Genomic DNA, 24583 nt, shown 5'->3' on the forward strand with positions numbered 1-24583 from the left:
GCAGTCCAGTGCTGTCTGAAACTGTGCAGGATGGTAGGAATGCTCATGTGTTCCTGTTTCACAGCTAGTTTCCTCTTTAAGAGACCAAGAAGAAAGAGAGAGAGAGCCCCTTTGTCCCTTGGATTGGGGTCGGGGCACTGCAACCCTGTCCCCATGCTCCGCCCCTGTGGGGCTGGTAACACCCCCATTGTTTAAAGACCCACAGTTCAACTCTCCCGAACCCGACCTGCCTCTATATCCAAAAACCTGACAGCAGTTGCAGTTCAGTGTCCAGAGGTGGCATTTCCTGAACATCTGGGGTCATCTGACCCCTGTCAGGCCCACTCTGATTGCACCTGTGAGGTGTTTGAAGAGGACTGCTTTTGTGAGGGGGCGCTATTTTATGGCTTCAGTAAAACTACGTTTTCCCTGTTTCCACCTCGGTCCGTATGTACAAGGACGGCTGTAGCTCAAAGTCTGAAAAATGAAGCCAGCGCTGAAGTACCTCAAACCTGCATTGCCTTTAAAGTCCAGCAGGGGTTGACTGTTTGGTCTATAAAAGTCTATGAGAAAATGAACATCTTGTTCAGTTGATCTCTGAGCTCAGTGAACTCTTTAGTGATGAGTTTATGGTCTCAGTCGCTACTCAGGTCTGACTAGATAAAGCACAATGTTCGTTTTGGGAATAGCGGCCCCAGTAGAGTCACGAAGAACCGGGACATCGGGGTTGGGCTGCTACTCTGAGTGACCAGTGTACCTGGTGTTCAGAGTCAGATCCAACCCTCGATCATGACTTCGTCTCAGAATGAAGAAAGATAATGAAAAGTCAAGATTGATCTTCACATCATCCATCTTTTATATTAAATCTGTGACCAGTGGCACAGGGTTAGATTTACTGAGCTGCAGAACTCAGGGGCACACACAAACGTTTACAGGGATCATTTTCAGTGTTTATGAAACAGAACCTTTACCTTTTAACTTTTGTCCTTGTGTTGTGAGGTATCATATGCCTAACCCTTAGAGATCGAAGTCGTTGTTGCCGATTACCCTCATTAACCCTACATTAGCAAAACATGTCATTAAAAAAATGTTCCTCTAAGTCTTGGCTGAAGACAAGAAAATAATTCAAGTTTTTTTCAAGTTTTTTTCTTTTTTCTAAAACACAGGGTAAGTGTAGGAGTCGGGGTCATGGATGGAGTCGGGGGCAGGGTAGGAGTCGAGGGCAGGTTAGCAGTCGAGGTCAGGGTAGGAGTCGGGGGCAGGGTAGCAGTCGGGGGGAAGGGTAGGAGTCAGGGTAGGAGTCGAGGGCAGGTTAGCAGTCGGGGCAGGGTAGGAGTCGGGGGCAGGGTAGGAGTCAGGGGAAGGGTAGCAGTCGAGGTCAGGGTAGGAGTCAGGGGCAGGGTAGCAGTCGGGGGAAGGGTAGGAGTCGGGGCAGGCTAGGAGTCGAGGTCAGGGTAGGAGTCGGGGGCAGGGCAGGAGTCTGGGGCAGGGTAGGAGTCGAGGTCAGGGTAGGAGTCGGGGGCAGGTTAGCAGTCGGGGCAGGGTAGGAGTCAGGGTAGGAGTCGAGGGCAGGTTAGCAGTCGAGGTCAGGGTAGGAGTCGGGGGCAGGGTAGCAGTCGGGGGAAGGGTAGGAGTCGGGGCAGGCTAGGAGTCGAGGTCAGGGTAGGAGTCGAGGGCAGGGTAGCAGTCGGGGGCAGGGTAGGAGTCGGGGGGCAGGGTAGGAGTCAGGGTAGGAGTCAAGGGCAGATTAGCAGTCGGGGCAGGGTAGGAGTCAGGGGAAGGGTAGCAGTCGAGGTCAGGGTAGGAGTTGGGGGCAGGGTAGCAGTCGGGGGAAGGGTAGGAGTCAGGGTAGGAGTCGAGGGCAGATTAGCAGTCGGGGCAGGGTAGGAGTCAGGGGAAGGGTAGCAGTCGAGGTCAGGGTAGGAGTCGGGGGCAGGGTAGCAGTCGGGGGAAGGGTAGGAGTCAGGGTAGGAGTCGAGGGCAGGTTAGCAGTCGAGGTCAGGGTAGGAGTCGGGGGCAGGGCAGGAGTCGGGGGAAGGGTAGGAGTTGGGGTTAGGATTGAGATTATTTAGACCTCACACTGTTGAAGTGTTGAAACAGCATTCACAGATGCTCAGGTAAGGCTGTTTATGTCCCACTTCAAGTGTGAGCTGCAGTTTTGAGTCTTTAACCTCAGATCAAACAGGTATGTATTTCACTTTGTATCTGCCAGTAAAAGTCCATCTGAAAGGCAGCGTTGTCTGAACGCTGAATCTCAGTTGTGATTTTTTTCCATCGGGAGCCAAACAAAGTCATTTTGTCAAAGCTGCTGGTGAGTCTGTTACACACATGTTGTCCTTTGGTTTCCAACTCCTGATTTTCATCACAAAGGCTCACGAGTCTGGTGGACACATTTTAATCTAAACCACAGTCAACAATCCTAAACCAAAATGATTTTTAGCGCCTAAACACTGAACAAAATGAACAAATGGCATCTCCGAACACAAAAGGTCATTAAACCTCGACGCGTTTCTCCACCACAGATCCCAAACAACACCTTATCTAACTGTGAGATGCATCTGGCAACACGGTGCAGTGTAAACCCCCAACCCCCCCGCACACAAGCACCATGTAGAAAGTCAAAGGAAACGTGTCCTTCCATGGGTGTCTTAGGTTTGTTGAGTCTCAGCTGAGAAATGTCACTCAAATAAGAAATGACATTCACCTGACCCCCATATTTAACAGAATCTCGTCTTGCTCTTTTACTTCTACAAGCTGCAGATTTCACATCAGTCCAGTCACACTTCTGGCCCAGTAAAATGCTGGCAGCAGCATATTACATTATGTGGCCTCCATTTACCAAAACCATCACAGCAAAAATGTCCTAGTTCTCCAGACTGAAAGCATTTCAAACTTTAGGAATGATCTGCTCCTTCTCTGCATGTCTTCGTGGTCCAGAGTTTCCGATGTTCTATTTATTTATTGTAAAAGCATCAGAGTTTCTGATTTGGCATCGGCAGCTCCTGTTTAACTCCTCCTGATTTTCATACATTCACTTCACCTCCTGCCTTCTCGTCACAGAGTCATCTCTCCAGGGACGCCACAGATCCAGTTTCTTTTCACAAGGCTGTTGTTTTGGAGCTCGAATGAATATTCATCAGCTCTCTTGAAGCTGGATGAGAGTTTTTCCAGAGGCATTTTAGTATTTTATGTGTCCGTCTTATCGCATAAAGTTTCAAAACACGAGTCTGGGCATCGGACATCTCTGCTACTCTTCACTCTAAACTTGTCCCCACATCCCCTCTTTCCATCCCTAAATCCTTTTCCTTTCAAACTCATCCTCCTTGTCGCCCTCCCCCCCGCCCCAGGCCAGTCTCCTCATTGGGGGGCGGGAGGGCTCGTGCCGCTAGAGAGCTGTAATCTGAGTCAATTCTGTGTTGGAGTTCCCAGTTCCATGGGTCTCTCCCCTCTGTGGGGGGTCCACCCCCACCAAGGGGAGCTCCACGCCTAGTCATGCTGGATTCGGCGTCCCTCCCCCTAGCCCCCCGCCGTCTCCGGCTTTGCAGCTGTAGGCAGCCGCCACCTCCCTGGCGATGGTCCTCATTCTGCCAGACTGCTGGGGGTCGAGGCGGAATGGAGACGGGTGGCAGAACTCTCGGAAGCAGCGCTTGAAGTTTTCATCGAGGAAGGCATATAGCACGGGATTCAAGCTGCTGTTGACGTAGCCTAGTGCGATGCAGAAGTGCATGAGGACCACTGTGAATAGGCTACTCAGGTTGAAGCCCAGAAACTGAGCCAGGACCATGATTTGGATCGGGGTCCAACACACCACAAATGCCGCCACCACGACCAGAACCATCCTGGTGATGCGCCGCAGGTTTCGGTCCTTTTCCTTGGAGCCAGACAGGATGCGGACGCTGCGCAGGCGTTTGACCATCAGGCTGTAGCAGATGCTGATGATGGCCACAGGAATGAGGAAGGAGAAGACGAAGACACAGGTACCAAAGACGGGATCCCAGTGGCTCTTTGGCTCGGGCAGAGCCACTATGCACTCCGAACCTATAAGTTCAAAAGAGAAATAAAGAAGAAGTATTAAATACGGGAGAAAAAGGGGGAGGGCAGGGGGAGATGTAGGTTGGTCGGTGTATGTGTTGTTGGCATGAATGTCAAGGACAGCGGCTGATGTTCTATTAAAGGTGGAATATGTTAGTGTGACGAGTTACACTTTCAAACAGAGAAGTACGCGGCAGGGTTTGTTTTGAATAACGTGATTTTATGAGTTCACAGTGAGAGATCTGCTCTTGCTCTTGACGAAGGCGGTCGCACTTTTCTCCTCCTCCTCCTATCCCTTAGCTTCCCTGCTTAGCCTCTTATGTCCTTGTCTAGTCTCGTGTTTTTTGTATTACTTTCCCTGGAACACTCTCTCACAGTCTGTACTCTAAAACCTAAAAGAGAATTATGGAATGGATCAACTGGTCCCTAAATGCAATTGACACCCCTTTCTCAATGAGAAGTCTGGGCTTGAGTGAGCCTGAGTGCTGAAGATATCTACCTATTCGGAACCATGATAACAGGGTTCTGGCTGATCGGAGCTGGCTTGGCCCTGACTTATCGAAGAATTAAGGAAGCGGAACCGGCTGTTCAAACCCCCACAAGGCTGCCCGCTGGGATTGAAATGATGGGACGAGGCGTGAGTTTCTCAAAATGGGCTCATTGAGTGCAGCACGGAGAAGATCTTGGAGAACGCACGGCTGCCGTGAATACTCAGAACAAGACCTCTGAGTGAAAAACTGGATTACATCTGGGGCTAGCTCGAACAACAACTGTGAGCGCAAATTCGATCACATCTTGGGGGAGTGTACTGTGGTTGTGAGTTCTCAGAACCTGCTCTTAGAGCAAAAAGGACGACAACATCACGGAACGTAAGTTTGGATAACATCATAGAAAGCTCACGGCTCTCCAACGGCAGATTGAGCGACCAGTGTTGGACTGTAGAACTGCTTTGAAATTCATATGAGTTGTTCGCACTAAAGTACAGGGAGTGCAGAATTATTAGGCAAGTTGTATTTTTGAGGAATAATTTTATTATTGAATAACAACCATATTCTCAATGAACCCAAAAAACTCATTAATATCAAAGCTGAATGTCTTTGGAAGTAGTTTTTAGTTTGTTTTTAGTTTTAGCTATTTTAGGGGGATATCTGTGTGTGAAGGTGACTATTACTGTGCATAATTATTAGGCAACTTAGGCAACAACAAAAAACAAATATATACCCATTTCAATTATTTATTTTTACCAGTGAAACCAATATAACATCTCCACATTCACAAATATACATTTCTGACATTCAAAAACAAAACAAAAACAAATCAGCGACCAATATAGCCACCTTTCTTTGCAAGGACACTCAAAAGCCTGCCATCCATGGATTCTGTCAGTGTTTTGATCTGTTCACCATCAACATTGCGTGCAGCAGCAACCACAGCCTCCCAGACACTGTTCAGAGAGGTGTACTGTTTTCCCTCCTTGTAAATCTCACATTTGATGATGGACCACAGGTTCTCAATGGGGTTCAGATCAGGTGAACAAGGAGGCCATGTCATTAGTTTTTCTTCTTTTATACCCTTTCTTGCCAGCCACGCTGTGGAGTACTTGGACGCGTGTGATGGAGCATTGTCCTGCATGAAAATCATGTTTTTCTTGAAGGATGCAGACTTCTTCCTGTACCACTGCTTGAAGAAGGTGTCTTCCAGGAACTGGCAGTAGGACTGGGAGTTGAGCTTGACTCCATCCTCAACCCGAAAAGGCCCCACAAGCTCATCTTTGATGATACCAGCCCAAACCAGTACTCCACCTCCACCTTGCTGGCGTCTGAGTGGGACTGGAGCTCTCTGCCCTTTACCAATCCAGCCACGGGCCCATCCATCTGGCCCATCAAGACTCACTCTCATTTCATCAGTCCATAAAACCTTAGAAAAACCAGTCTTGAGATATTTCTTGGCCCAGTCTTGACGTTTCAGCTTGTGTGTCTTGTTCAGTGGTGGTCGTCTTTCAGCCTTTCTTACCTTGGCCATGTCTCTGAGTATTGCACACCTTGTGCTTTTGGGCACTCCAGTGATGTTGCAGCTCTGAAATATGGCCAAACTGGTGGCAAGTGGCATCTTGGCAGCTGCACGCTTGACTTTTCTCAGTTCATGGGCAGTTATTTTGCGCCTTGGTTTTTCCACACGCTTCTTGCGACCCTGTTGACTATTTTGAATGAGATTGCTGCATCCCTCTGCAAGATATCTCACTATTTTTGACTTTTCTGAGCCTGTCAAGTCCTTCTTTTGACCCATTTTGCCAAAGGAAGGGACGTTGCCTAATAATTATGCACACCTGATATAGGGTGTTGATGTCATTAGACCACACCCCTTCTCATTACAGCGATGCATATCACCTAATATGCTTAATTGGTAGTAGGCTTTCGAGCCTATACAGCTTGGAGTAAGACAACATGCATGAAGAGGATGATGTGGACAAAATACTCATTTGCCTAATAATTCTGCACTCCCTGTAAAAACCACCATCACTTCATGCGGATACCCTCTCGGCGCCAGCTGTGGTCTCAAGGCTGGAGCCGAACAACAACACCCTGATAACGACTGTGTTTAGTCTGTCCCTTCCCATTCATGCAAGGCCACCTGGGTTGGCTGGAAGACTGTTTACTTAGCCTAGCAGGGTGAAGGAGACTGTCTCAGCTGAACTCTGGACACACACACACATACACATGGGGCAGGGATAGCTCAGTAGGTAAAGTGGTCGCCCCATGATCGGAAGGTCGGCGGTTCGAATCCACTTAACGGCTACCCTGAGGTACCCCTGAGCAAGGTACCGTCCCTACACACTGCTCCCTGGGCGCCTGCTTAGTGGGCTGCCCACTGCTTCACTGAGTGAATGGGTCAAATGCAGAGAAAAACAAGTAATTTCCCCATGGGGATCAATAAAGTATCCATTATTATTATTATTACATATTCTGATATACACACACTCATCCCCCCTCCCTTTCCAAACGCCTTCGACGTTTATTCCCCTCCGATGCTGACGGTGGATCAAGGAGACCAGCGCACGCACGCCTGGATGTGCTGTCTAAATCGGCTGTCTCTCACCCTTTACCCCCCTGCTGCTTGTCATGTGTTTCTTTGGTGTATTTAGAGTTTTTTCATGTGCAGAGGTGTTTTTTCTGTTCTCAAACTGATCTCCCTGTTGGAGCTCAGTCTGGGGGGAGTTATTTTTTTCTCCTTATCTTTCCTCATGTGGTGCATCTTCCATTGTTATACCTCTCTGACCTGTCTTCCCCATGTGATGTTTGTGTAATGTATGTATGGTCAGAAGGGTAAGTCGGCGCTGGCAAACGTCGGCAGCCTTAACCCAATTTCCTTCGGGGTCAACCTTCAGGATCAATAAAGTTTTATTGAATTGAATTGACGTCGAGTGTACGGCAGCGCTTTGTCCTCATGAGTTCCTGGTGGAGAATCGTGTGTGTTAGACTGCTTTTGATTGGATGTATGCTCCAGTTTTAGTTCAAGGATCCACAGTCCTGCACTCAGAGAGGAGTAAACCTCCAGCTACTCATTTGCAATGCAGCCGGCAGGATGGAAGAGAACCTACAGGGAACAACGTCCCTGATATCTGCATATTAATGTGTTTATTAAAAATGCTAATTAGTATGCTAATAACAGAAACAGGCACATAAAAGCGAAAAGAAAAATGGGAGGTGCAAAGGATAAAAGGTATGAATGTATGAATGAGCAGTGACAGGAGAGTCAGCTGGTTTAATCAGTTTAATCATAATACAGTCTGCAGCTGGAGAAGGCAGACAGGAAGATAAATGTGTCTGAGCCCATGGAGAGATAAGAAAGTAATGACTGCAGAGTTATGCCACAACCCAACGGAGGAGACACCAGAAGGAAAAAGAACAAAAGTTCACCGCAAACACCTGGAAATCCAAAACCAACACACTTCCAAATCAAACACAGGCATGTCAGTGGGACATCACAGCGAGAAACAGCCACGGTTCACAACTGCACCTTAAAACAGCTCCGACCTTCTTCAGCAGGTCAGATACCTGATTGCAGCGCACCCTCATCAGTTCACCTTCATCACCTGCATTCACTAAATAACTGAAAACTGCACCTTAAAGACTCAACTTAGACCTGAGCTCACATACTAGTCTTTTAAGTCCAGCACTGAGAACGATGACCACAGCTCATCCTTCATTTGGAGGAAGAGCCCAAACTCACAAAGATCGGAAAAAATTCCTTCCAGAAACGCAACGTTTCATACCGGAATCGAGTCATGTGACCCCAGTTACCAATCAACCTCGATTAACTGACCTGTCCATTAAATAAAGGTCCACCTTCATCCTCCACCCTCCCTCCTCCACACATGTGCAAACCATCTCAGCCTCTCTGAGCTGTTCCTCTGATGGACTCGTCCTACTCGCACCCTGTGAAGGTCTTTACTGAGATTAAGATGCTCAGACCAACGGTCATGTTCATCTAGAACTTTGACAGGGTTTAGTGTTAAAGTGCTGGGAGGAGTCAGGGGCAGCGCCTGACTCTGTTCCTGCTCAGACGAGCTCCGAGCCTGCCATCGATTCGCCAAAGACGCCACAAACGGGCCTAAAAATGATTGATTACCTGTTGGCAGGTAAGTTTGCTGACATTAGCTGGATTTGATGTTTTATTAATATGCTTGAAGAATGCAGATTACAGGCAGATCTTTTTATTCCTGAGGCCTGAGTGCAGGAGCACGAGCCACGGCCGAGCTCTGCACCAATCAGACGGGTCCTGATCCAACAAGTGTGTTTGTAATGAATTAAGAGCATTTTACAGTCCGCGGAGACTTCACACTAATTACAGCCTACTTTTAACTACAGGGTCAGCACTTTGTTTCTAATTTCTAACCATTTTCACACTGCACAGTTAGCACAAACACTTCCTGTCACCATTAATTCAGCCTTCCCTGAGAAAATGTCCTATGAAAAAGTCACAGCAAACTCTGCAAAGCCATGACAGCGATTCAGCCAGCGAGAGCAATAACCACACACACTTCCAAATATGTCCCACTGCAGCCTCTGCTTAACCGTCTACATGATGTTAAAGCTGTTAACACAGAGTTTTCTCACCCTAAACAAAAACCAGACTGAACTGATTGTTTTTGGAGGCCACGCCCCTTTGGATGAGCTAACTCAGAGCCTCGGTCCTCTCGCTTGTCATCATTCTCAGACTGTTAGAAACCTCAGAGTGTCTTTAGTCGGATCTTTAAATGAGAGAACCAAGCTGTGAAAAACAGTTTTCATCAGTTCGGTGAAATTGCCAAAGCGATGTCTCATCTTCCTCCTAAAGACCTGGACAAACGTATCGATCACCACTAGACTGGACTACTGCAGTTCTCTCTGTTTGGGTCTCCAACACTCGTCTCTCCGTCGCCTGCAGTTAGTCCAAAATGTTGCTGCACGTCTTTTAACAGGTGTTAGAAGACAAACTTACACCAGCTCCCTGTCCATTATCGTGTTGGTTTTAAGATTTTTAAAGTGTTAAATGGTGGCAACCTCCTCCACATATTTAACCTGAAAACAGCACTGAGATCATCCAACAGATGCTCTTAGTACAGCCGAGGTTAAAGCGTAGAGGAGATTGGGCCTGGACTCTGGAGTAACTTGATATTCGTACTTCAGAGTCTGTGTTTTACGTTTAGTTTGACTACTATCAGGTTTTTTATCAAAGTATCTGCTTCTTCATTTCTAAACCCGACGTGAATGTGTCTCAGTAAAAATGAAGCGCTGCAGTGAGCAGAGGAGAGCACTGATCACTTACACAGGTGTGTGAGTTCTGCACACAGGAAAAGGTTTAAACGACGGAGGGTCAAAGTTCATTCACACTGGAAGACCATAAATTAATGACCACGTCCTCACGCACGAGGACAGTGCAGCCTTAGAGACCCACGACTGGGGCACTACACAGGGATGATTTTCCATCATGCCCACATCTGTGAGTCTCCCAGATGTGTGTGTCAGTTACTAAGACAACGTGCCAACAGTAGTGCAGAACAAGCCGAGTGTGCTCAGAGGTCATGTGACGGTGGACAGATCTACTTTTCAGTCTGTGATTGGTGGAAATCAGAGACACCGCTGCAGTGTGTCGCAGTTCTGGAAAAGGTCAGCCTGCACTCACTCAGTAACGGCTCTTTGTTACTAAGTGACGGATCTTTGGACACGTCTCACATTTTTACAGTAAATGTGACGTAGTGGGTTGACCCCGCCCACCCCAGTTTGGACCTCAAGAGACGGAGACAGAAGATTGACTCTGAGGTGCTTTAGAGTAGAGAGGGTCTGCGTCTGCTCGAGCGTTCACCCATCAGTGCATCACACAACAGTCTCAGCACTTTATGTCGCTGACAAGACTATGGAGATTTTTAACCCTATATAATGCTGAGTTTAAACACACCACTCTAGCTCCGCCCACAAACCACCCTACAATCTCCTTCACGTGACCTCTTCTGTTTCTGTCTGCAGCGCCTCACGTCTGATCCTGATTCTTTCACTATTTCTGTCAATTTTAATTTAAGAGATATATTGATATCGTCGTGACAACCGCTGATTGTCTCTCGCTCAGAGTGAAAAAGCCTTCCTCATCGCTTTCTCCTTTCTTTGTTACACAGTACGGGACGTGTAGCTTTGCTGTGATTGGCTCTTGATGTGCTGCCACCTGAACACGCGAGGGCAGTTAAATTCCCACCTGTGCAGCTCGGTCCAAACCTCCGCGTGTCGATGTTTGACAGGTGGAAGCTTGATCACTGTTCAGTCTTTGGTCCAAACCTGCCACGTGTTAGGACTCAGATAATTCCACGTCATCCCAGTTTTTCTCCTTTAGTGCCGTAAAAAAGCAAAAGTCAGGTTAAACTATCAAAGTGGAAAGCTGTGATCTTCATAGAGAGCAGCATCAGTGTCAGGTCTGAAGATCCAGATGTTGCGATCTGTTTGTCTCTCTACTCTGTACCAGATACAGATCTGCAGGTAGCACGTCCTCAGTAAACCCTCTCCACTGGTCACGTTGGGTCTGCAACATCATCACACGGTCACTTCTATTTATGCTCGCTGTTAAGGTGCTGCAGTATTCTCCTGAACCACAGGTGTCGCCATTCAGTCACAACCGCAGCCAATACTTGCTCAAGTTTTCTCGTCTTTCATCGGGACCGCGGTCCTCCTCAGGAGACGAACAAATGTGCCGTGATGTTTCGTATCATCCATGTCATAGAAACTTGTTGGTTGGTTTCCGGAAAACAACGCCACGCAGAAGCACCTCTGCCAAAATCCTATCTGATGGCCACCAGATGGCGATAAGTCTCCCTGTAGAAGTGTATGTGAAACAGAACCTCCGTAATCAGTGCTGATGACTTCACGCTCAGTCATCATGGATTGGCGGTATGAAACTGCATGCTGATTGGCTAACACCGTGTTGCTCTTTTCGTATCTGAACCAAGATGGTGGCAGCAGTAAAACATCACAAACCAGCGGGGCATGTCACTGAAGCTCCACCCACCTTTCTGTGCTTGTGGATGCTGCGATAACTCCACCCTCTGAAGAGTCTGCAGCACCTGTCGCCGTGTTGTTTTGGACAGATCGGTCTGACAGCAGGGAGCTGCTGATTCTGGCCTCCATCCTGCCGCCCTGTCCTTGTGCAAGGCTTTTGACCCCAATTACTGTGAGCAGCGAGCCGTGACGGTGCCTGCAGCCGTCAGCTTTGAGGCTGCTCGACCCTTTGTTTGTTTGGAGGAGACAGAAGAGGAAGAGGAGCACAGCGAAGCTCCAAGAGCAGGTCAACGAGGTGGAATTACACAGGAAGAAGGAGAGCAGATGGAGAAGGAGGATGGGAACGAAGATGTGAGACAGGAGGAGTTTGAAATTAAATGCAGCAGGGGATAAAGACAAAGATCTAAACTGGAAGTAAAACTAAACAGATGAGAATAAAGAAGAATAAACTCACGAGAGATGAAAGAGAGACAGGAAGGAGAAATGTGTAGTGATTGAAGCCGACAGGTGAGGAAGAGGATGAAAAGAGGACGAAAACAAATCAGAGCAAAGCTGAACAGAGGAGGAGAAACAGGCAATGAAGAGGAGAAGGAGGCAGCAGAGGAGGCGGTGCACATGTAGCTTAGACTAATAAAAGCGATGATGGGATTAGGCCGTCGCTGCAGGCCGATCAATAAGGAGCTGCCGCACTCCGGATCTCTCTGCTGCAGCACATCGCTCCATTCAGCAGCTAATAAGTGTGCTGCATGCGGCCACGTGTCCCAACGATTAGTTCAGCGCAGAAATAAATGTCAGAAAAGTTCCAGCATCGATTCGAATCAGCGAGTCACGGCGAACAAAGAGAGCGGCGTGCACAGAAACTGTTTTAAGGATGGATTTTATGAGGCTGAACGCCTTTCATCAGCTCACCCTGCAAACACGCCAAAACCAACTGCAGAAAAATCCATTTTTGGGGGGGAGGGGCAACCTCGCTCTCACCTGTAACCACGAGCTTTGGGCAGCGATCTGGGAGCAGAAATCCTGAATGGGGACAGCACCTCCTCAGACAGCACACTGTGTCTGAGGAGGATGTGCGGAGGTGCTTCAGGAAGGTGAACGCACGCAAAGCTACTGGTACGGACGGGATTCCCGGCCGCGTCCTCAAGTCATGCGCGGCTCAGCTGGCTGGAGTGTTCACGCACATCTTCAACCTTTCCCTCTCTCTGTCTGTAGTCCCAGCCTGCTTCAAAATGGCCACCATCGTCCCTGTACCCAAATCCTCCACCACCTCCTCATTGAACGACTGGCGACCTGTAGCCCTGACCCCCATCGTGAGCAAATGCTTCGAGAAGCTGGTCAGGGACTTCATCTGCTCTGCACTACCCGACTCACTGGTCACCCCAGCCATAAACTGTTCAGACTGCTTCCATCAGGAAGGAGGTTCTGCAGCATCCAGTCCCGTACCAGCAGACTGAGAGACAGCTTCTTCCACCAGGCCATCAGACTGCTGAACACGTCATAGACACCTCAGCTTCACTACTGGAACTTTAACATTATGCACTCCATACTGTACAGTAATGCCACTGTTTTGCACATGTCTCAACTCTGTATATTTTTATATATTTTATTTATTGTTTACTCTATTTAATCTGTAAAATATGTGTACACACACACACACACACACACACACACACACACACACACACACACACACACACACAGGTAGAAAAATATTTAGTATACACATCCAGAAATGCATATACTATTATATATTGTACATATATTTATTAGTTTCAGATGTAGCCATTCTTGTATTTTGCTTGTTTACGTTCTTGTATTTTGCACAACTCTGTTGCTTGTGAAGCTCGCACACAAGAATTTCACTCACATGTGCTGTACCAATGTACCTGCACATGTGATGTGACAATAAAAGTGATTTGATTTGATTTGATTTGATTTGATTTGATTTGATGTTATCGACATGGAACACAAACAGGAAGTGAAAGACACACAGGTGAGTACAGGTGAGCCGAAAGAGTCTGTGTGAGTCTGTGTGTCTGTGTGAGTCTCTGTTGGTCTGTGTGAGTCTGTGTTGGTCTGTGTGAGTCTGTGTTGGACTCTGTGAGTCTGTGTGAGTCTGTGTTGGTCTCTGTTGGTCTCTGTTGGTCTGTGTGAGTCTGTGTTGGTCTGTGTGGGTCTCTGTTGGTCTGTGTGAGTATGTGTGTCTGTGTGAGTCGTGTTGGTCTGTGTTGGTCTGTGTTGGTCTGTGTGAGTCTGTGTTGGTCTGTGTGAGTCTGTGTTTGTCTGTGTGAGTCTGTGTTGGTCTCTGTGAGTCTGTGTGAGTATGTGTTGGTCTGTGTTGGTCTGTGTGAGTCTGTGTTGGTCTGTGTGAGTCTGTGTTTGTCTGTGTGAGTCTGTGTTGGTCTCTGTGAGTCTGTGTGAGTCTGTGTTGGTCTGTGTGGGTCTCTGTTGGTCTGTGTGAGTATGTGTGTCTGTGTGAGTCGTGTTGGTCTGTGTTGGTCTGTGTTGGTCTGTGTGAGTCTGTGTTGGTCTGTGTGAGTCTGTGTTGGTCTCTGTGAGTCTGTGTTGGTCTCTGTGAGTCTGTGTGAGTATGTGTTGGTCTGTGTGAGTCTGTGTTGGTCTGTGTGAGTCTGTGTTGGTCTCTGTGAGTCTGTGTGAGTATGTGTTGGTCTGTGTGAGTCTGTGTTGGTCTGTGTGAGTCTGTGTTGGTCTGTGTTGGTCTGTGTGAGTCTGTGTTGGTCTGTGTTGGTCTGTGTGAGTCTGTGTGAGTATGTGTGAGTATGTGTTGGTCTGTGTGAGTCTGTGTGAGTCTGTGTGAGTCTGTGTTGGTCTCTGTTGATCTGTGTGAGTATGTGTTGGTCTGTGTGAGTCTGTGTTGGTCTGTGTGAGTCTGTGTGAGTCTGTGATGGTCTGTGTTGCTCTCTGTTGGTCTGTGTGAGTCTGTGTTGGTCTGTGTTGGTCTGTGTGAGTCTGTGTTGGTCTGTGTGAGTCTGTGTTGGTCTGTGTTGGTCTCTGTGAGTCTGTGTGAGTCTGTGTTTGTCTGTGTTGGTCTGTGTTGGTCTGTGTGAGTAGGGTTGATCTGTGTTGGTCTGTGTGAGTCTGTGTTGGTCTGTGTGAGTCTGTGTTTGTCTGTGTGAGTCAGTGTTGGTCTGTGTGAGTCTGTGTTGGTCTGTGTGAATCTGTGTTGGTCTGTGTTGGTCTGTGTGAGTCTGTGTTGGTCTGTGTTGGTCTGTGTGAGTCTGTGTTGGTCTGTGTGGGTCTGCGTGAGTCTGTGTTGGTCTGTGTGAGTCTCTGTGAATCTGTGTGAGTCTGTGTTGGTCTGTTTTGGTCTGTGTGAATCTGTGTGAGTCTGTGTTGGTCTGTGCTGGTCTGCGTGAGTCTGTGTTGGTCTGTGTGAGTCTCTGTGAATCTGTGTGAGTCAGTGTTGGTCTGTGTTGGTCTGTGTGAGTCTGTGTTGGTCTGTGTGAGTCTGTGTTGGTCTGTGTTGGTCTGTGTGAGTCTGTGTTGGTCTGTGCTGGTCTGCGTGAGTCTGTGTTGGTCTGTGTGAGTCTCTGTGAATCTGTGTGAGTCTGTGTTGGTCTGTTTTGGTCTGTGTGAATCTGTGTGAGTCTGTGTTGGTCTGTGTGAGTCTGTGTTGGTCTGTGTTGGTCTGTGTGAGTCTGTGTGAGTCTGTGTTGGTCTGTGTGAGTCTCTGTGAATCTGTGTGAGTCTGTGTTGGTCTGTGTTGGTCTGTGTGAGTAGGGTTGGTCTGTGTTGGTCTGTGTTGGTCTGTGTGAGTCTGTGTTGGTCTGTGTAAGTCTGTGTTGGTCTGTGCTGGTCTGTGTGAGTCTGTGTGAGTCTGTGTTGGTCTGTTTTGGTCTGTGTTGGTCTGTGTGAGTCTGTGTTGGTCTGTGTTGGTCTGTGTGAGTCTGTGTTGGTCTGTGCTGGTCTGTGTGAGTCTGTGTGAGTCTGTGTTGGTCTGTGCTGGTCTGTGTGAGTCTGTGTGAGTCTGTGTTGGTCTGTGTTGGTCTGTGTTGGTCTGTGTGAGTCTCTGTGAATCTGTGTGAGTCTGTGTTGGTCTGTGTTGGTCTGTGTTGGTCTGTGTTGGTCTGTGCTGGTCTGTGTGAGTCTCTGTGAATCTGTGTGAGTCTGTGTTGGTCTGTGTTGGTCTGCGTTCAGGGTTGGTGTGTAGATGCCTTTAGATGGAGAAAAGCTTCTTTTTGTGCGTGCGACTGAACTGAGCAGCATTCTCTGGATATTTTGACCTTTTTAGGAGACAAACGTTTATGTTTGAGCTTCAGCTCCACTCTTCCCTCTCACACAGGCCTGCAGGGTTGTTCATTCATATGAGTTCATAAATATCAACGCGTGTGACTTACATCACCAGATATGAGTGCCTGAGTGGGCTCAGAGTGCAGAGAAGGAGCAGGTGGAGGCATTTAGCAGAAACCGCCGGGTCTATACGGAGAGGAATGAAGAGCAGCGTCTGAGAGCAGATGTGGCAAACACGTAAACTTTCCAACCATTTCATACCTTTGAACATCTGGAGCAGAAACAAGGCTTCATGTCCTGGTTTGTGATTCAAAGCCAGGACCTGCTGACAAGAACAGAAAGGATGACGACGATGTTTTAACTGTGCTACAGGCTGCTTCAGCGGCGGCCCGTTGGCGCTCTGCTGTAAATGGGTAAATGGAGTCTGTGCACCAATAAGAGCAGAGCTCTGTCCTCTAGCACGTGCTCAGTGGCTCTTGTTGCACTTTTTCAGCTCATTTGCAGAATCTGTTCACACCCCAGTCACCTTTCTCACTCACTATGTGTTAACAGACCTCTCTGCATTGAATCATATCTGTTATTAATCTCTGTCTCTCTTCCACAGCATGTCTTTATCCGGTCTTCATTCTCTCACCACAACTGGTCACAGCAGATGGCCCCGCCCTGAACCGGAGGTTTCTTCCTGTTAAAAGGGAGTTTTTCCTTCCCACTGTCGCCAAAGTGCTTGCTCATAGGGGGTTATATGACTGTTGGGTTTTTCTCTGTATCTATGAAGCACCTTGAGGTGACTGCTGTTGTGATTTGGTGCTATATAAATAAAATTGAATTGAATCGCTCACGCTCAGCCAGAGCCTCTGATCAGAATTCCTGCCATCAGACTGGGATTTCCTTTAAAGCTTTCCAACGAGCTGTTTTAGAGTTCACACAATAAACATAAATAAAGTAAATGCTCATTCAACGCTTTCTGCATTTGTTTGGATGTTTGCAAGACTCAGAGGTAACTCATCAGCCCAGTAACCAATCAACCTGCGGTTTGAATTCATGTCATTTTAATATAAACCGTCGCCTGTTTCTAAGACTGTCTCACAAGTTTTTATGATGAAACAAATCAACAGGAATCATTAGCCCGACACATCAACCCTCCAGAACTTCCAGAACTTCTCTTCTTGCACACATGAATGAGCTAATATGTCATGAACTGTGTGTGGAGCAGGCAGGATTGGACCCAAATGTCAGGCAGGACTTGACACAAACACACAACTTTATTGTTGGAACGTCAAAGAAAAACAAAATTAACCTAAACTAACCCAAATGGAGACAGAAACCTAAACAGCAGTGACGTTTGTGGGTTACTGAAGTTGGGCTAGCTGGTATATAATGATGTGCTACGTGGTAGCTAGCTACACAGCTATGTTAGCATAGCATATACACAGTGAAGCTGGAGTATGAACGCTAACTTTTTTCCACTTGATAAAAGTTAACGTGAAGGTTCCTGATGGTTAAACAAATGCAATCGCATAGCAGGATGCTGTAAACGGACCAAACTTCAGTCAGGAGAACAACTGAGATAATCCATCCACAATACAAGGTTAGTCATTAACAGTGTTGGGCAAGTTACTTTGAAAAAGTAATTAATTATAGTTACTATTTACTAGAGGGCCCGGTGGCGCCAGTGTCCGGCAGCCTCGCCTCTGTCAGTGCGCCCCAGGGTGGCTGTGGCTACAATGTAGCTGCCATCACCAGTGTGTGAATGTGTGGATGACTGAATGTGTAAAGCGCTTTGGGGTCCTTAGGGACGAGTAAAGTGCTTTACAAATACAGGCCATTTATTCCCATTAGTGGTCATTAATATACTGCAACAACACGGGAACAGAGCAGCTGTGAGAGAATTCAACATTATTGAATCAATGTTACGGAAGTGGAGGAAGCGCAGTTTTTGGCTTTCCCCATATTCCAAAACGTGCTTCGTCTCTTCACTGTTACTGTCGCGCAACATAATTTGCAGATGATGTTGTTTAACCCTAACCCCTAATGCTTTTGACCAAGACAAACAAACCATCAATATGCGCTATCGTGGTAGAGCGGTACAGTCAAAATCTCTACTGTTGGCCAATTTCATACCGTTTCTATTGCCCACCCCTACTTAGACATAAACCATAATACAAAATGACATCAAAACAGTGGGTCAACTGACCCAGGACATGACAAAATATGAGACTAGATTCAAAATAATTGTGTTCATGTCCAGAAAAACAAATAAATTCAGTTTCATGAACATTTTAAAACCTTTGCTGAAGGCTCCCTACAGAGAGCATGTCAGATGTCACCAAACGAGCCGTGTTAGTGATTAAAGTCCGTCTGAGCCTCACCAGTGCCCAACATTTGCAATTTGTTGCTTGTGTTTTTGGGAGGGGATCAGAGCTCTTCTGACAGATCCTGCCGATATGTTGGAGTGCTGTTGTGTGCTCCAGGTCTTTACGCCAGACGATAAATAATGATGAGAATTTCCATCGAAGCTTAAGCAGCCAGTCAAAACGCCAAACGCTGAAGGACAAAGTGAGGTAAACGCCGCTGAAACACATTATTAATGACGAGCAGCAGAGAACAGGTTAAAGAGCACAGACATGCTCAGCATCAACAAAGAGGCTTCAGAGTACGTCCTGGGAACGAGCGCAGTGGGTTTCATAATTACGGATGTTTGTGCACAGACTTCAGAGAGAGACACAGCCAAGCAAAAACAGCTGAGAAAAGTGAAACAAAGTTTGTTTTACCAGCCCAGTCGGGCCTTCACACCAGGTCAGCACTCATCAACACTCCAGTCATGAGGAAACGGCAAGCCTGATAACATCCCGCTTTGCTCGGCCATTCGCTGTCTGAAGACTCACCTCAGCAGTCCTGAGACGTCTCACGCAGAGAGACGAATTTGAGTTGACTCTAACGCGCCTGCAGTTGATCTGCAGCCATGCCTCAGCTTTTAATAAAATGGCCTGCATTTGTATAGCGCTTTACACTACATCCAGTCATCCACCCATTCACACACTGGTGATGGCAGCTACACTGTAGCCACAGTCACCCTGGGGCGCACTGACAGAGGCGAGGCTGCCGGACACTGGTGCCACCGGGCCCTCTGACCACCACCTGTAGGCAAACGTGGGGTTACTTTCTTGCCCAAGGATATTTGGCATGCAGCCAGCAGGCAGCCTGGGATCGAACCACCGACCTTCTGATTGGTGGCTGACCGGCTCTGCCACCTGAGCTACAGCCAAAATGAAAAGCTTGTCAGGGCTGAGCTCAGCACAGTTGACGGGAACAGAACCTGATCCGGCCTGACTGAAGCAAAGCCGTGCACGTGGCTTCCCGCAGTGCTGCGACGAAGCAGGTTTATGGTCTCGCTCCCAGCCCGTCACAGGTGGATGCTCTATTGACGATGGCGAGCCGCGCTGACCCAGACAGACCTAAAGCAGCACGCGGCCACATGTTCCTGATGGAGTGAGTTCTAATGCTAAACACAGCGTTCAACTCCCTTCTTGGAAAGTTTAACACGTCTGCAGACAGGCTGCACTGATCTGCACACCTTATTGCTCAGAGTCTAACAAGTTCCTCCTCTGGGAGTGATCGCTGATTAGTCTGTGCTGATTGGTTGAGGGTAAACTCTTCAGAGATGCTGCTGAATCTTCTTGCAGCCCGGTGAGCATCAAAAACTTGCTCCTGCTCGATGTGTACATAGCAGGGCCGTGCACCAGCTTCCTTCTTCTTATCCAAAGCGAAGTTGTACTGGCAACAGGGTAGGTTGGGCTCCTCCCGTGCAGTATTTTCCACTATCCAGGTTTTTACAGCCAGACAAGACAGAGATGAGGTCTCTCCAGTGAGTTCTGGGTCTGCTTAGAAAACTTCTAAGAGGAGGCGTCCAAGAGGCCTTCCTGAGCACCCGCCTCCCTTTGAAGGGGCGCAGTAATGGCTCTGGCACCTGTATCCTCAGTCTGCTGGTGTCCTGCCAGAGCTCGCGGTGACGTTAGGACCACAGTCTGCCTGAAAAGCTACTCCTGTCTTCAATGTTACCTATTATACTATTACAGTGATCATCTGAGGATGAAATTATTATATAACCTGGTGAATTTTAAGAGTTTAGGTATAAAAACTTAGTGGAATCCCTGTGACTGTGAAAAGCAACCACAAAGCTCCGTGGGCCTCCCGGCTGACAAACCTGTGATTAATGAGTTTACCCCAAGATGCAGGGCTGTGGTGCAGAGCTGCTGCTGCAGTGCATTCATGAATAAAACACGATGCAGCGTCTTTCGTGATCTGCACCGGTACGGCGACACTGACCTGCACGTGTGCAGGCTCCTTTTAAATGAAAGCCTCGTGTCACTTTAGTTTAGTTCTGCATTATTTGCTTTATTATTCAGTCAAAGTGGTGATAAAGACATGCTGACATTGGTTAACAGCATTAGTCAGACAGCGCGCAGTGACAGCAGTAAGGAGCAGATACTGATCACACCCTCTCTGCAGGCAGCAGTGTGTAAAGCTGCACGTTACTGTATTTAATTAGGGTTTCATCTTTATGGAAGTATCTGAAGGTGCAGTCTGTGCAGGGACGCTCTGTGTTGAAGGTTCAGATCAGTGCACGGCCACGTCTCGCTGCGAAGTACAGCCTTCTAATTCAGCCTCTGCCTCACTTCAGGTTCTTCTTTGTTCCACCCACTAACGTGTCCTCAGGAGAGATAAGAGACTGAGGATCTTTACGCTCCAAGGAGGCGGGACATGCTTAGGGTAATAGCTAACCCGATCGTGCCTCAAGAGTTGGCAGTTTGTCTTGTAATCAGAAGGTTGCCGGTTCGAGCCCCAGTCTCGGTCGTTGTGTCCTTGGGCAAGACACTTCACCCGTTGCCTACTGGTGGTGGTCAGAGGGCCCGGTGGCGCCAGTGTCCGGCAGCCTCGCCTCTGTCAGTGCGCCCCAGGGTGGCTGTGGCTACAAGGTAGCTGCCATTACCAGTGTGTGAATGGGTGGATGACTGGATGTGTAAAGCGCTTTGGGGTCCTTAGGGACGAGTAAAGCGCTATACAGATACATTATAACAGCAGTCTGCATGTTCTAGCGTTAAAGTCTGTCTATCTGCTGTAAGCAGGAAACAGACATCACAGAGTCAGAGCTTCTCACTGGAACAGAGAGGAGTGAGGGCGCTGTGCTACAGCGTTAACAGCCATGTTTCACTCGTAGTTGTCATTAGGATTAAATTCCCCTACAGCCCGAAGCTGTGATTAAATTCAATGCCCTACGGTGCAGGCAGATGAAGTGCTCGTGGGAACAGGTCGCTGCAGCTGATGATGATAATGGTTTTATGTAGACGTGGAGCTGTGCAGGACGTACACGTCAGATCTGCAGCCTGTGGTCCTCGGTGACACTGAGATGTGTGTGTGTGCGCGTGCGTGCGCGTGCGCGTGCGTGCATGTGTGTGTGTGCGCGTGGCGTACTGTTCTCGTGCTCTTCCACATTTCCCAGGAACGTCGCTGGAACTCCGAAGGCGGACGCCAGCACCCACACACAGATGTTCACCACCTGAACACATGAAGACATGAACAGTTTAATGTTTTTAAGACTTCCACATCATCATTTTTACACAAATTAAGAGTCATACACGGAAATTAAAATTTGAAAACAAATTTGTCAGATGGATCAATAAACTCTCCATTTCGAGAAAACTGGAATTTTATATTTCAGCCTTTAAGGGGTTTACAGCCAATCAGGGCTTTATATTTTAAGGTCCTGATACGTCTATAAAAAGAGTCAAAATAACGTAGAAAACCTCTGAAAAGTTCTTTAAACCTGCATTCTACACAATGACCAGCAGGAGGCAACTCCTCTGGCTGAAGACAGCTTATTGTCAGAAAGGTCAGGGAAGCTGCTCACTGGTTCATAACGTTTCACTAATTTAGACTAAACAAACACAAAGTTTCCCTCTGATAGGAGCGAGACGGTGATGTCACAGCGGCGGCTTTTTATGACAGCAGGATAAAACGTACCTTGGCCTTGTGAGGAGTCCTCATGTCCAGCGCTTTGACAGGGTGGCACACAGCCACGTACCTGTCCATGCTCATCACCGTCAGCGTGAAGGTGCTGGTGAACATGTTGTAGTAGTCGATGGACACCATCACTTTGCACAGAGTGTTCCCGAATGGCCAGAAGCCCAGATACAAATCAGTGCCCTGGAAACATCCAGAAAGCAGAGTCTGAGCGTGAATCACACAACTTATCCTGCTCAGGGTCACAGAGCCGGAGCTCCTAGAGGAACAGGTGGTTAACCTACAGAGTTTGCACGCGTGCAGATGATGTCGTACCTGGAAAGGTAGCGTAGCCAGAAAGAGCGAGTCGGCCAGTGCCAGGTTAAAGATGTAGATGTTGGTGGCTGTTTTCATCTTGGTGTACCTGAGCGAGAAGAATCAGTTCAGTCAGACACACAAACACACACCTCAGTGAAGCACCTGACAACAGCAGATAACCACCGGCCCCGCTGACCACTCTCAGTTCATCACTGTCACCAACCAATCAAAATCAAGAAGGGGAGGGACTTGTGGCAAATTTGTAAAAACATTTTTTTTAGTTTGTTTGATTTTTATTGTGGCAGATGAGGAGGAGCACTCGTTCCAGCTGTTCAGCAACCAGACTGCAGGAGGCACGCGTAGCCCTGTGACCTCCCACGGAGGCCGCGTGAACGCGAGCTTCAGTTTCAATGCGACATTTTCAAACTTGAACCGTCACGTGACGCACTTTAGTCACGTATGTGATTTTAGAGACAGCAGGAGGCGCTGTCAACACAGCCACGCCTAGAAGACAGGTTTGTAACCTAGCAACCCGCCTGAGCCTGTAAACAGCGCCCGCCGTAAGCCTGAGCTGAGCCTAAATCTAAAACCAGGTCTAAGGCGGCAGAAGAAGCAGTCGGGTGAGGAGCAAGCTCTGCTTTTTTAACCTTAATTTAGGAACCACGGGGAGGATGGCAGACATCTGGGGTGTAGAAGGAAACACGAACAGAAGCACGCAGCGGAGAGTCATGTGACCTGCGTCTTATCCGAGCGCATCGGCTGCTGCAACTTTGAACCAAGTGTAGAAAACGCAGTGCAGTCAAACCTCCTCCCTGCCCCCAGCCGGTTTCACCCTCGCTCTCTCTCCTCAGCACATCCCCTTCTTTCTTCCACTCTTCCTCTCGTCTCCTCCTCTGCCTCCTTTCCTCTTCAGTCCTCTTATTGTTTCTCCAGCTTCGGTTTTATGTTCCTCGCTTCCTTTACATCCCAACATCTGTGTCTTTCACTCTTTTATGCTTTCGTGCCTCTCGTTGCCTCCCTCTGATGTATCCCTGCTGTACTCAGCCCTCTGACTCCGTCTCCACCTGCAGCTCACAGGAAGCCGCCTTTATTAAGTTAAAATCAGGTCTTAAAGGTCAAAACTGAGAGATGAAGATTCATAGAGAGCGGCTGAGAGAGGCAAAGGAGCGGCGACGTTCAGCCGTCACAATATTAATCCAGGGAAATCTTAATTTCTATTTATGTGCTTCTGAATTATTTCACCCTAAAAAAATGAATTTACTGCTCCACTTAAACACCGGCAGCCTCCGCAGCCAGAGAGGTGGAAGAAGCAGCTGCAGGTGCGTCAGGCAGGAGGTCAAACTTCCTGTTTTTGACTCTCACCATGGTCACGTTCGGTCTGCTATTATCATTATCATTTATTTTCTCCTCCACCTTTCCACTCTTGCTGCTCTTCACTGCTCCACCTCCCAGCTCCAATCAGCTGCTTTCATCTCTCGCCCGGTTCTTTCCTTCCTTCGGTCCTTCCTTTCTGTCTTTCCTTGCTGCCTCCTTCCCTGTGCATGCTGGAGTCTTGCCGGGAGCTCGGGAGTCTTCACACAGAATATTTTATGGTGTTCAGCTGAGCTCTCCGCCCATTTTCACATCGGGACCACATCTCCCCTCCTCTCCACCTCCACCTCCTCTCTCTTCTGTTGCTCTGTTGCTGTAGTTAAAAAACCCTGAAATGCTGATTATGAGTTCAGTGCTCGTGGGCACAAAGGAAGAGGAGAGTGACCGGTGAGGCCGGAGCTCAGAGAAGCGTCGGGCAGTCGTGTCTTCTCACAAACACACACGAACCTTTTTACAGCGTTTGCACCGAGTTTCATCAGCTCTGCTGCTTTGATGATTTACCGCAGGATTGTGTGCTTCACTGCAAAAGCACGCCGACAGTAAGAAACACAAGCACTGAAGACAAACGAGTCCTTCGTGCAGCGGATGCTTAAAGAGCGTCCCAAGACAAGATCCTCAGGAAGAAACAGATCCATCCTCTGCGTGCTGCGCAGAAATGATTCTTCATGAAAACCCTTCAGAATCAGGATGAAGGACAAAGATCATCATTCAGTCAGTCTGCCTGTCAGCAACACAACAAACTGCATCTCTCCATCACAGCTGGAAACTGACCAGAATTCCTCCCGGTTTCTCTTCATTTCTTTTGGTGCGTACATCTGAAGGTACCGGACGTCTGTAAAGGGATCCAAGCCCGACCCCTGAGGACGTCTCCGATGTGTTTAACAGTAATCCTGCTAACATCATGGTCCCGCGTCTGCCGGCCGGCCCTGCAAGGCTACATGTGTTTTTGATTACGCTCTCCTCCTTTCTCTCGCCACTCCGCCTGGGTGGAGCTTACTGCTCCCGCCCTTGGCCCACACACCTGTTGGCCTGCATTTAAGGCTGGGACGCAGGCAGTCTCATCGCTGGATGATTGTGCGACTGAGTGAGCCTTCAGTGAAGTTTTCTTG

The 24583-nt window shown here is 48.1% G+C and overlaps 1 protein-coding gene across 1 annotated transcript in view; it reads right to left on the bottom strand.

Moving 5' to 3' along the window:
• Nucleotides 1-1547: 1547 nt before the first annotated feature.
• The window catches only part of oprl1 (opiate receptor-like 1), an 80381-nt gene continuing 57345 nt past the window's right edge, over nt 1548-24583 (bottom strand). The window contains exons 3-6 of the mRNA XM_085393264.1: nt 22122-22209; nt 21807-21989; nt 21258-21342; nt 1548-4017 (exon numbers count right to left, since the gene is read on the bottom strand). Of these exons, the coding sequence (XP_085249390.1) occupies nt 3470-4017; nt 21258-21342; nt 21807-21989; nt 22122-22209 (904 nt within the window). The 3' untranslated portion in view covers nt 1548-3469. The remainder of the gene's footprint in view (nt 4018-21257; nt 21343-21806; nt 21990-22121; nt 22210-24583) is intronic.

The sequence above is a fragment of the Rhamphochromis longiceps genome, linkage group LG20 (assembly GCF_057381845.1).
Source record: "Rhamphochromis longiceps isolate RC_006_pf linkage group LG20, R_longiceps_female_GT1.1, whole genome shotgun sequence".
In the NCBI taxonomy this organism is placed as follows: Eukaryota; Metazoa; Chordata; class Actinopteri; order Cichliformes; family Cichlidae; genus Rhamphochromis; species Rhamphochromis longiceps.